The following is a 13,067-nucleotide window of genomic DNA, read 5'->3' as shown; positions in this document are numbered from 1 at the left end:
AGACAACATTTAGATTACACACAGTAGAGACAACATTTAGATTACACACAGTAGAGACAACATTTAGATTACACACAGTAGAGACAACATTTAGATTACACACAGTAGAGACAACATTTAGATTACACACAGTAGAGAGACGACATTTAGATTACACACAGTAGAGAGACAACATTTATATTAAACACAGTAGAGACGACATTTATATTAAACACAGTAGAGACCATTTATATTACACACAGTGTAGAGACGACATTTATATTAAACACAGTAGAGACGACATTTATATTAAACACAGTAGAGACCATTTATATTACACACAGTAGAGAGACGACATTTAGATTACACACAGTAGAGACGACATTTATATTACACAGTGTAGAGACGACATTTAGATTACACACAGTAGAGAGACAACATTTAGATTACACACAGTAGAGAGACGACATTTAGATTACACACAGTAGAGAGACGACATTTAGATTACACACAGTAGAGACGGCATTTAGATTACACACAGTAGAGAGACGACATTTAGATTACACACAGTAGAGAGACGGCATTTAGATTACACACAGTAGAGAGACGACATTTAGATTACACACAGTAGAGAGACGACATTTAGATTACACACAGTAGAGAGACGACATTTAGATTACACACAGTAGAGAGACGACATTTATATTACACAGTGTAGAGACGACATTTAGATTACACACAGTAGAGAGACGGCATTTAGATTACACACAGTAGAGAGACGGCATTTAGATTACACACAGTAGAGAGACGGCATTTAGATTACACACAGTAGAGAGACGGCATTTAGATTACACACAGTAGAGAGACGACATTTAGATTACACACAGTAGAGAGACGACATTTAGATTACACACAGTAGAGAGACGGCATTTAGAGTAGAGAGACGACATTTAGATTACACACAGTAGAGAGACGACATTTAGATTACACACAGTAGAGAGACGACATTTAGATTACACACAGTAGAGAGACGACATTTAGATTACACACAGTAGAGAGACGACATTTAGATTACACACAGTAGAGAGACGACATTTAGATTACACACAGTAGAGAGACGACATTTAGATTACACACAGTAGAGAGACGACATTTAGATTACACACAGTAGAGAGACGACATTTAGATTACACACAGTAGAGAGACGACATTTAGATTACACACAGTAGAGAGACGACATTTAGATTACACACAGTAGAGAGACGGCATTTAGATTACACACAGTAGAGAGACGGCATTTAAAAATACACACAGTAGAGAGACGGCATTTAGATTACACACAGTAGAGAGACGGCATTTAGATTACACACAGTAGAGAGACGACATTTAGATTACACACAGTAGAGAGACGACATTTAGATTACACACAGTAGAGAGACGACATTTAGATTACACACAGTAGAGAGACGACATTTAGATTACACACAGTAGAGAGACGACATTTAGATTACACACAGTAGAGAGACGACATTTAGATTACACACAGTGTAGAGACGACATTCAGATTACACACAGTAGAGAGACGACATTCAGATTACACACAGTAGAGAGACGACATTCAGATTACACACAGTAGAGAGACGACATTTAGATTACACACAGTAGAGACGACATTTAGATTACACACAGTAGAGAGACGACATTTATATTACACACAGTAGAGACGACATTTAGATTACACACAGTAGAGAGACGGCATTTAGATTACACACAGTAGAGAGACGGCATTTAGATTACACACAGTAGAGAGACGACATTTAGATTACACACAGTAGAGAGACGGCATTTAGATTACACACAGTAGAGAGACGGCATTTAGATTACACACAGTAGAGAGACGGCATTTAGATTACACACAGTAGAGAGACGGCATTTAGATTACACACAGTAGAGAGACGACATTTAGATTACACACAGTAGAGAGACGGCATTTAGATTACACACAGTAGAGAGACGGCATTTAGATTACACACAGTAGAGAGACGACATTTAGATTACACACAGTAGAGAGACGGCATTTAGATTACACACAGTAGAGAGACGACATTTAGATTACACACAGTAGAGAGACGACATTTAGATTACACACAGTAGAGACGACATTTATATTACACACAGTAGAGAGACGACATTTATATTACACACAGTAGAGACGACATTTATATTACACACAGTAGAGAGACGACATTTATATTACACACAGTGTAGAGACGACATTTAGATTACACACAGTAGAGAGACGGCATTTAGATTACACACAGTAGAGAGACGACATTTATATTACACACAGTAGAGAGACGACATTTATATTACACACAGTAGAGAGACGACATTTAGATTACACACAGTAGAGAGACGGCATTTAGATTACACACAGTAGAGAGACGACATTTAGATTACACACAGTAGAGAGACGGCATTTAGATTACACACAGTAGAGAGACGGCATTTAGATTACACACAGTAGAGAGACGGCATTTAGATTACACACAGTAGAGAGACGACATTTAGATTACACACAGTAGAGACGACATTTAGATTACACACAGTAGAGAGACGACATTTAGATTACACACAGTAGAGAGACGACATTTAGATTACACACAGTAGAGACGACATTTAGATTACACACAGTAGAGAGACTACATTTAGATTACACACAGTAGAGAGACGACATTTAGATTATTCTCCAGCTTGTTGAATGTGATGTTTCCTGAGGCGACAGAACAGAATGTCACATTTTTTTATTTGAGGGTATTTTCATATCTGTTTTAGAAATGAAAGCACTTTATGTATCTATCATGTATTAAAATAGTCAAAGGTTTAGTATTTGGTCCCATATTCCTAGCATGCAATGACTACATCCATCAAGCTTGTGACTACCAACTAGTTGCATGAAATTGCGTTATGTTGTGCCCAATAGAAATGAAGGGTAAATAACATTTTGACATTTTGGAGTCATTTTTATTGTAAATAAGAATAGATGTTTCTAAACACTTCTACATTAATGTGGATGCTACCATGGTTACAGATAGACCTGAATGAATCATGAATAGTAATGACCATACCGCCTGTTATTGGTTATGGTGGGGGGCGGGGCCTGATCATACCCCCCTGTTATTGGTTATGGTGGGGGGGTGGGGCCTGATCATACCGCCCTGTTATTGGTTATGATGGGGGGCGGGGCCTGATCATACCGCCTGTTATTGGTTATGGTGGGGGGGCGGGGCCTGATCATACTGCCCTGTTATTGGTTATGGTGGGGGGTGGGGCCTGATCATACCGCCCTGTTGTTGGTTATGGTAGGGGGCGGGGCCTGATCTTTTAATGTTACACCAAAACAAGCTGCAAATGTATCTGACAAGTTTGTAGAGTCACAAGCTTGATCTATTCATTGCGTGCTAGAAATATGGACCAAACACTAAACCTTTCACTATTTTAATACACCCAAGTGAATTTTGTCTCAATACTTATGACTTCTTCAAAAGGAGGATCTAGATGTAGAAAGTGTATAAATTAAATAAACATGTTCATTAAAATACCCTCAAATAACAGTTAACATTCTGTACTGTCACCTCGTATGAAAAACGTTATCTCACTAAGGCTTTCTAACCTTTGACCCTGATGATGATGAATAAAGGATTTTCGTAACTAACTCTCTCCCTCCAGGAGATCACTCTCTACCCAGATAAACATGGCTGTGTCAGGGACCTGCTGGAGGAATGTAAAAAAGCTGTGGAGCTCTCCGACAAAGGCTCAGAGAAGCTCCGGTAAGCAGAGAGACTGTCACCACAGTGCTGCCCTCTGGTGGTCAGGCCTGTATTACACCCAGGGGTTCTTCAATGGTATTAATGGTGGTTAGGCCTGTATTACACCCAGGGGTTCTTCAATGGTATTAATATCCCTCTGGTGGTCAGGCCTGTATTACACCCAGGGGTTCTTCAATGGTATTAATGGTGGTTAGGCCTGTATTACACCCAGGGGTTCTTCAATGGTATTAATATCCCTCTGGTGGTCAGGCCTGTATTACACCCAGGGGTTCTTCAATGGTATTAATGGTGGTTAGGCCTGTATTACATCCAGGGGTTCTTCAATGGTATTAATATCCCTCTGGTGGTCAGGCCTGTATTACACCCAGGGGTTCTTCAATGGTATTAATATCCCTCTGGTGGTTAGGCCTGTATTACACCCAGGGGTTCTTCAATGGTATTAATGGTGGTTAGGCCTGTATTACACCCAGGGGTTCTTCAATGGTATTAATATCCCTCTGGTGGTCAGGCCTGTATTACACCCAGGGGTTCTTCAATGGTATTAATGGTGGTTAGGCCTGTATTACATCCAGGGGTTCTTCAATGGTATTAATATCCCTCTGGTGGTCAGGCCTGTATTACACCCAGGGGTTCTTCAATGGTATTAATATCCCTCTGGTGGTCAGGCCTGTATTACACCCAGGGGTTCTTCAATGGTATTAATATCCCTCTGGTGGTCAGGCCTGTATTACACCCAGGGGTTCTTCAATGGTATTAATATCCCTCTGGTGGTCAGGCCTGTATTACACCCAGGGGTTCTTCAATGGTATTAATGGTGGTCAGGCCTGTATTACACCCAGGGGTTCTTCAATGGTATTAATGGTGGTTAGGCCTGTATTACACCCAGGGGTTCTTCAATGGTATTAATGGTGGTCAGGCCTGTATTACACCCAGGGGTTCTTCAATGGTATTAATGGTGGTCAGGCCAGTATTACACCCAGGGGTTCTTCAATGGTATTAATGGTGGTCAGGCCTGTATTACACCCAGGGGTTCTTCAATGCTATTAATGGTGGTCAGGCCTGTATTACACCCTGGGGTTCTTCAATGGTATTATTATACCTCTGGTGGTCAGGCCTGTATTACACCCTGGTGTTCTTCATGGTCAGGCCTGTATTACACCCGGGTGTTCTTCATGGTCAGGCCTGTATTACACCCTGGGGTTCTTCAATGGTCAGGCCTGTATTACACCCTGGGGTTCTTCATGGTCAGGCCTGTATTACACCCTGGGGTTCTTCATGGTCAGGCCTGTATTGCACCCTGGGGTTCTTCAATGGTATTATTAGGCATAACTGCTGCTGTTCTCTACTTTTCTCCACCCTGCCTCTAACCTCTCACTCTCCCTCACGCCCTCCCTCTCCCTCACGCCCTCCCTCTCGCCCCCTCTCTCTCTCCCTCTCTCTCTCCCTCTCGCCCCCTCTCTCTCCCTCACGCCCCCTCTCTCTCTCCCTCACGCCCCCTCTCTCTCTCCCTCACGCCCCCTCTCTCTCTCCCTCACGCCCCCTCTCTCTCTCCCTCTCGCCCCCTCTCTCTCCCTCACGCCCCCTCTCTCTCCCTCACGCCCCCTCTCTCTCTCCCTCACCACGCCCCCTCTCTCTCTCCCTCACCACGCCCCTTCTCTCCCTCTCCCTCCCACCTCCCTCTCCAGACTGTTGGAGATAGTAAGCTATAAGATCATCGGGGTTCACCAGGAGGACGAGCTGTTAGAATGTTTATCTCCCGCCGCCAGCCGTACCTTCAGAATAGAGGTACGTTCCTCCTCTTCTCCTAACCTCTCTCCTCCTCCCTCTCTCTCTCTACACCTTCAGAATAGAGGTATGTTGTTCCTCTCTCTCTCTACACCTTCAGAATAGAGGTACGTTCCTCCTCTCCTCCTAACCCCTCTCTGCTCACTCCTCTCTCTCCACACCTTCAGAATAGAGGTACGTTCCTCCTCTCCTCCTAACCCCTCTCTCTCTCTCTCTCTCTCTCTCTCTCTAGGAACTTCCTCTGGACCAGGTAGACCTGGATAAGGACACTGAGATGTTGATTCCCGTCGCACATTTCCACAAGGAGGTCTTTGGAACGTTTGGAATCCCCTTCCTGTTGAAGATCAGACAGGTGTGTTGTCTTACTGACTGTTCTGACTGACTGGATCTGGTGGGACTGACTGGTCTGACTGGCTGGATCTGGTGGGACTGACTGTTCTGACTGGCTGGATCTGGTGGGACTGACTGGCTGGATCTGGTGGGACTGACTGTTCTGACTGGCTGGATCTGGTGGGACTGACTGTTCTGACTGGCTGGATCTGGTGGGACTGACTGTTCTGACTGGCTGGATCTGGTGGGACTGACTGTTCTGGATCTGGTGGGACTGACTGTTCTGGATCTGGTGGGACTGACTGTTCTGACTGACTGGACCTGGTGGGACTGACTGGTCTGACTGGCTGGATCTGGTGGGACTGACTGGTCTGACTGGATCTGGTGTGACTGACTGGTCTGACTGGATCTGGTGGGACTAAAAGCCTAATGCTGAAGCATGTCTGTCCTGCTGTCTCAGACAGAGGTGTGTAGTCTACTGTAGCTGATGCTGAAGCATGTCTGTCCTGCTGTCTCAGACAGAGGTGTGTAGTCTACTGTAGCTGATGCTGAAGCATGTCTGTCCTGCTGTCTCAGACAGAGGTGTCTAGTCTACTGTAGCTGATGCTGAAGCATGTCTGTCCTGCTGTCTCAGACAGAGGTGTCTAGTCTACTGTAGCTGATGGTAAAGTTGTACTGCACTGCTACTATTTTTGCCACATAATGTTGTTAAAACAAGATATCTAACAAAAAGTTAATTGCTTTGCCACATTTTTTGCAGTATTACTTTAGTGCCTTGTTGCAAACAGGTGTGTGCAGGCTTCCTTTTCACTACAATACTACAGTATTGTGGATTAACAACACATGTTGCTACTGAGGAACCATTTTGGGTTTCAGTAGAACTTCTGTATGAGTGAAGCTTTTAGTGAGATCTTTTTAATGCTTTTTAATATTTACATTTCAGTCCCCCAAACATATTCATTATATAAATAAGTATGTTTTAATGTTGTCTGGGTTACCATTCCAAATAAATGTAAATATTATTTGCTCATATGTAATTTGAAAGATGAGTAGTCTGGTGTAGATAGCGTAAGTTAGTGAATACATAAACTGTGATGTGATTGGAGCTAAACGGTGTGATTTAAAAAATTAAATACTTAAGAAACTTGAGTCATCTGCATATATTAACACTTGTTTTTAGTCTATGATTTTGTAAACCCTTGATGTTATTGTTCGATCTAAACTTAAGAGAGAATTTCAATGGCCAGAACAAATACATATGGAGACAACGGACAACCTTGTTTAACTCCTCTGGGCCGTTCAAAACTTTCTGAGAAGTTTATTTTACTGTTTTAAATCTTGGTGTTGCTGTACATGACTTTAACCTGTTGTACATGACTTTAACCTGTTGTACAAGAGATTCCCCAAGATTTATCAAAGGTCTTTTTCGAAGTTGTTCTATTCGCTCTGCATTTTGTCAGGAGTTTTACATCACAGCAGTGACGTGTAAAAAGGGGCCTCCAATTTTTAAAATTTTTTTCCCCCCGTACTGGATCTTTATACTTACCCCCTGGGTCCTGTTTCAGTAATAATGAAATCAGACCTTCTTGTTGAGTGTCTGATAATCTATCGTTTTTATAGGAGTGGTTAGAACACGCTAATAATGGATATTTGAGTAGATCAAAGGTTTGATATACAGTTGAAGTCAGAAGTTTACATACACTTAGGTTGGCGTCATTAAAACTAGTTTTTCAACGACTCCACAAATGTCTTGTTACCAAACTATAGTTTTGTCAAGTTGGTTAGGACATCTACTTTGGGCAGGACAAGTAATTTTTTTCAACAATTGTTTACAGACAGACTATTTCACTTATAATTCACTGTATCACAATTCCACTGGGTCAGAAGTTTTACATACACTAAATTGACTGTGCCTTTAAACAGCTTGGAGGATTGTAACGCTGCTGGTTTTTTCCTGGACTACCTCTTGTGTGTGTTCTCAGGGTGAGCCGTTCAGAGATGTGATGAGGAGGATTCAGAGCATGCTGGAAATCCAGGAGAAAGAGTTTGAGAAGGTCAGTACTTTCTTCCCCGTCTTCAATCCCTCCCTATTTCTCCCTTCCCTCTCTCGCCTTCTCTCTCTCTCCTCCTCCCTCGCCTTCTCTCTCTCCTCCTCCCTCGCCTTCTCTCTCTCCTCCTCCCTCGCCTTCTCTCTCTCCTCCTCCCTCGCCTTCTCTCTCTCCTCCTCACTCGCCTTCTCTCTCTCTCCTCCTCACTCGCCTTCTCTCTCTCTCCTCCTCACTCGCCTTCTCTCTCTCCTCCTCCCTCGCCTTCTCTCTCTCCTCCTCCCTCGCCTTCTCTCTCTCCTCCTCTCTCGCCTTCTCTCTCGCCTTCTCTCTCTCCTCCTCCCTCCCTCGCCATTGCTCTCTTTCCAGGGTGTCCACTAACGATAAACTGAAAACTACTGACCACATTGCCCTCTTACCGAAGCCATTTTGATAATGTCGGTAATTTCAATGATTAGGCAACACAACTGCACATTTTTTGTGTTCTAAAAACCATTATTTGGTCAACAGTGATGTACAAATAATCTGCTTCCTGCAATGACCGTATCTGCCCAGACCGTGGCTGCATTCCAAACACTTAAAAGACACACCCTCTCCCCTCAGCCCTCAAATGAAGTGGAAACTTAATGATTTAGGTTTTTAAATGGACCGCCCTTGCCCGGAAATTCGTCTCATCCCGCAGTTGTATTTTCAGCCACCGATAGCTTGTGGATGCTTTATATGTGTTACAGTCAATTATGATTGCATGTCTACTTATATTAACGTTATATAATTATTAGACACCTACTGTAGGATAGCTAGCAAATTAATTAATTAGCTAACTACCGTTAGCCTGCCTAGCTGGAACTTCTGAATAAGTTTTATTTCTACCATTTCCAAATGCGAACCAAACAGAAACATCATTACTTTTACGAGACGTGTTTGTGCCGTCGTGTGCATTAGCAGCACATTTTGCTACACGTTTTACATTCCTTTTTTTACTTAAACTTGTACGTTTTTTACTTACACCGTGTTGACTTCTCCGTATTGACGGTGAGGTTAAAGTTTCGGCTGACTTTTCTTAGCGGGGATGTACAACCTTGGTGAATTGAATTATGGGACGTTTCAGGCCCCCTGACGTCAACATAATTGTACACGCAAACGGGGAGTCCCCCCAAGAGCATAAGGCGAGTGTACCGTAGACAAGGGTGTGTCTTTTATGAGTCTGAAACCCAGCCCCTTGTTTCTCTGCTGGCTCCCACTTAGCACGCAGAGTGAAGGGAGAGTTTTGATACACACAAGCAATACTGACAGTTGAGCGACGTTTTGAAATGGAATTGCGGCGAAGACCGTTGTTAAAAACGCCTACTGTTTTCTGTTGTTAAAAACGAGTCGTTTCAGATTACATCCATCAGCCATCTATAGTCTAGCCGCTATGATGCTACATCCATCAGCCATCTATAGCCTAGCCGCTATGCTGCTACATCCATCAGCCATCCATAGCCTAGCCGCTATGATGCTACATCCATCAGCCATCTATAGCCTAGCCGCTATGCTGCTACATCCATCAGCCATCTATAGCCTAGCCGCTATGCTGCTACATCCATCAGCCATCTATAGCCTAACCGCTATGCTGCTACATCCATCAGCCATCTATAGCCTAGCCGCTATGCTGCTACATCCATCAGCCATCTATAGCCTAGCCGCTATGCTGCTACATCCATCAACCATCTATAGCCTAGCTGCTATGATGCTACATCCATCAGCCATCTATAGCCTAGCCGCTATGCTGCTACATCCATCAGCCATCTATAGCCTAGCCGCTATGCTACTACATCCGTCAGTCATCTATAGCCTAGCCGCTATGATACTATATGTTACTGTTGTCAAAAACGAGTCGTTTCAGCTTTGTGAGTAATAACAATTATTTGTCAACTGTCAATAGAGAGGAAATACCGCTACTTTACTGGCAGAGTATGTCACTGAGATATATAAGGAGGAGTATAAACCCCTAACTGACCTGTTGAGTGATGAGCAGTTATAACCAGGAGGGAGGAGTAGTTATAACCAGGAGGGAGGAGTATAAACCCCTTACTGACCTGTTGAGTGATGAGCAGTTATAACCAGGAGGGAGGAGTAGTTATAACCAGGAGGGAGGAGTATAAACCCCTTACTGAATTCTCACTGTTCTTTGTTTGTCTGCAGTTCAAGTTTGCGATAGTGATGATGGGCCGGCATCAGTACCTCACTGAGGATGAGTACGAGGTCAACCTGAAAGACTTCCAGCCACAGCCAGGTACAGTACTACTAACTACTAGTTTTGCACGGTATGCCAAAACGTTGGTACTCTTTTGAACACTAGAACATGAAAAACGGTTCGGTACTACACTTTCTGTTACTTTCGGGACTTCTTGTCCAATGTCGTGTACGGATTGAGAGGATCCAGTCTGTCTCTTCTCTAGGTGGCGGTAGCTAGCCAGGCTACTTGTCTTCTCTAGGGGGCGGTACCTAGCCAGGCTACTTGTCTTCTCTAGGGGGCGGTAGCTAGCCAGGCTACTTGTCTTTTCTCTAGGGGGCGGTAGCTAGCCAGGCTACTTGTCTTCTCTAGGGGGCGGTAGCTAGCCAGGCTACTTGTCTTCTCTAGGGGGCAGTAGCTAGCCAGGCTACTTGTCTTCTCTAGGGGGCGGTAGCTAGCCAGGCTACTTGTCTTCTCTAGGGGGCAGTAGCTAGCCAGGCTACTTGTCTTCTCTAGGGGGCGGTAGCTAGCCAGGCTACTTGTCTTCTCTAGGGGGCAGTAGCTAGCCAGGCTACTTGTCTTCTCTAGGGGGCGGTAGCTAGCCAGGCTACTTGTCTTCTCTAGGGGGCGGTAGCTAGCCAGGCTACTTGTCTTCTCTAGGGGGCAGTAGCTAGCCAGGCTACTTGTCTTCTCTAGGGGGCGGTAGCTAGCCAGGCTACTTGTCTTCTCTAGGGGGCGGTAGCTAGCCAGGCTACTTGTCTTCTCTAGGGGGCGGTAGCTAGCCAGGCTACTTGTCTTCTCTAGGGGGCGGTAGCTAGCCAGGCTACTTGTCTTCTCTAGGGGGCGGTAGCTAGCCAGGCTACTTGTCTTCTCTAGGGGGCGGTAGCTAGCCAGGCTACTTGTCTTCTCTAGGGGGCGGTAGCTAGCCAGGCTACTTGTCTTCTCTAGGGGGCGGTAGCTAGCCAGGCTACTTGTCTTCTCTTGGGGGCGGTAGCTATCCAGGCTACTTGTCTTCTCTAGGGGGCGGTAGCTAGCCAGGCTACTTGTCTTCTCTAGGGGGCGGTAGCTAGCCAGGCTACTTGTCTTCTCTAGGGGGGGCGGTAGCTAGCCAGGCTGCCTGTCTTCTCTAGGGGGGGGCGGTAGCTAGCCAGGCTGCCTGTCTTCTCTAGGGGGGGCGGTAGCTAGCCAGACTGCCTGTCTTCTCTAGGGGGGGGCGGTAGCTAGCCAGGCTGCCTGTCTTCTCTAGGGGGGGGGGGCGGTAGCTAGCCAGGCTGCCTGTCTTCTATAGGGGGCGGTAGCTAGCCAGGCTACTTGTCTTCTCTAGGGGGGGCGGTAGCTAGCCAGGCTGCCTGTCTTCTCTAGGGGGCGGTAGCTAGCCAGGCTGTGCTTGTGCATGTAGCTGACACACACTGCTACTAACTACCTCTGCCACTTCTACTACCAACTACCGCTGCCACTTCTACTACTAACTACCGCTGCCACTTCTACTACCAACTACCGCTGCCACTTCTACTACCAACTACCGCTGCCACTTCTACTACTAACTACCGCTGCCACTACTACTACCAACTACCGCCGCCACTTCTACTACCAACTACCGCTGCCACTTCTACTACCAACTACCGCTGCCACTTCTACTACCAACTACCGCTGCCACTTCTACTACCAACTACCGCTGCCACTTCTACTACCAACTACCGCTGCCACTTCTACTACTAACTACCGCTGCCACTACTACTACCAACTACCGCCGCCACTTCTACTACCAACTACCGCTGCCACTTCTACTACCAACTACCGCTGCCACTTCTACTACCAACTACCGCTGCCACTTCTACTACCAACTACCGCTGCCACTTCTACTACCAACTACCGCTGCCACTTCTACTACCAACTACCGCTGCCACTTCTACTACCAACTACCGCTGCCACTTCTACTACCAACTACCGCTGCCACTTCTACTACCAACTACCGCTGCCACTTCTACTACCAACTACCGCTGCCACTTCTACTACCAACTACCGCTGCCACTTCTACTACCAACTACCGCTGCCACTTCTACTACCAACTACCGCTGCCACTTCTACTACCAACTACCGCTGCCACTTCTACTACCAACTACCGCTGCCACTACTACTACCAACTACCGCTGCCACTTCTACTACCAACTACCGCTGCCACTTCTACTACCAACTACCGCTGCCACTTCTACTACCAACTACCGCTGCCACTTCTACTACCAACTACCGCTGCCACTTCTACTACCAACTACCGCTGCCACTTCTACTACCAACTACCGCTGCCACTTCTACTACCAACTACCGCTGCCACTTCTACTACCAACTACCGCTGCCACTTCTACTACCAACTACCGCTGCCACTTCTACTACCGCTGCCACTTCTACTACCAACTACCGCTGCCACTTCTACTACCAACTACCGCTGCCACTTCTACTACCAACTACCGCTGCCACTTCTACTACCGCTGCCACTTCTACTACCGCTGCCACTTCTACTACCAACTACCGCTGCCACTTCTACTACTAACTACCGCTGCCACTTCTACTGCTAACTACCGCTGCTAATACTACTACTGCCACTACTACTAACTACCGCTGCCACTTCTACGACTAATACTATCACTGCTACTAACTACTACCACTGTTACTAGTACTACCAACTACTAATACTACTACAACTACTACCAACCACCACCACCACGCTTCCCCTCTCTCAGAATGTTAACTATGTGCTGTGGTATTGTGACACTACTACTACCACTACTACTACTGCTAACTACTACTACTACTAACTACTACCAACCACCACCACCACCACCAGGCTTCCCCTCTCTCAGAATGTTAACTATGTGCTGTGGTATT

At 45.6% G+C, this 13,067-nt stretch overlaps 2 protein-coding genes across 3 annotated transcripts in view; one reads left to right on the top strand and one right to left on the bottom strand.

Annotated features, from left to right (window-relative positions):
- The window catches only part of LOC139421752 (NLR family CARD domain-containing protein 3-like), a 1,082,035-nt gene that overhangs the window by 453,364 nt on the left and 615,604 nt on the right, over window positions 1-13,067 (bottom strand). The gene's annotated exons all lie outside the window — the stretch shown is intronic.
- The window catches only part of LOC139421750 (ubiquitin carboxyl-terminal hydrolase 7), a 66,923-nt gene that overhangs the window by 51,185 nt on the left and 2,671 nt on the right, over window positions 1-13,067 (top strand). For both annotated transcript variants that reach the window (XM_071172868.1, XM_071172870.1), the window contains exons 26-30: window positions 3,709-3,809; window positions 5,495-5,594; window positions 5,827-5,946; window positions 7,907-7,978; window positions 10,154-10,244. In XM_071172868.1, coding sequence (XP_071028969.1) covers window positions 3,709-3,809; window positions 5,495-5,594; window positions 5,827-5,946; window positions 7,907-7,978; window positions 10,154-10,244 — 484 coding nt within the window. The remainder of the gene's footprint in view (window positions 1-3,708; window positions 3,810-5,494; window positions 5,595-5,826; window positions 5,947-7,906; window positions 7,979-10,153; window positions 10,245-13,067) is intronic.

This window comes from Oncorhynchus clarkii, chromosome 12 (genome assembly GCF_045791955.1).
Source record: "Oncorhynchus clarkii lewisi isolate Uvic-CL-2024 chromosome 12, UVic_Ocla_1.0, whole genome shotgun sequence".
Taxonomy (NCBI): domain Eukaryota; kingdom Metazoa; phylum Chordata; class Actinopteri; order Salmoniformes; family Salmonidae; genus Oncorhynchus; species Oncorhynchus clarkii.
The sequence above is the reverse complement of the archived record's forward strand: the minus strand, read 5'-3'. Positions and strand labels throughout refer to the sequence as shown.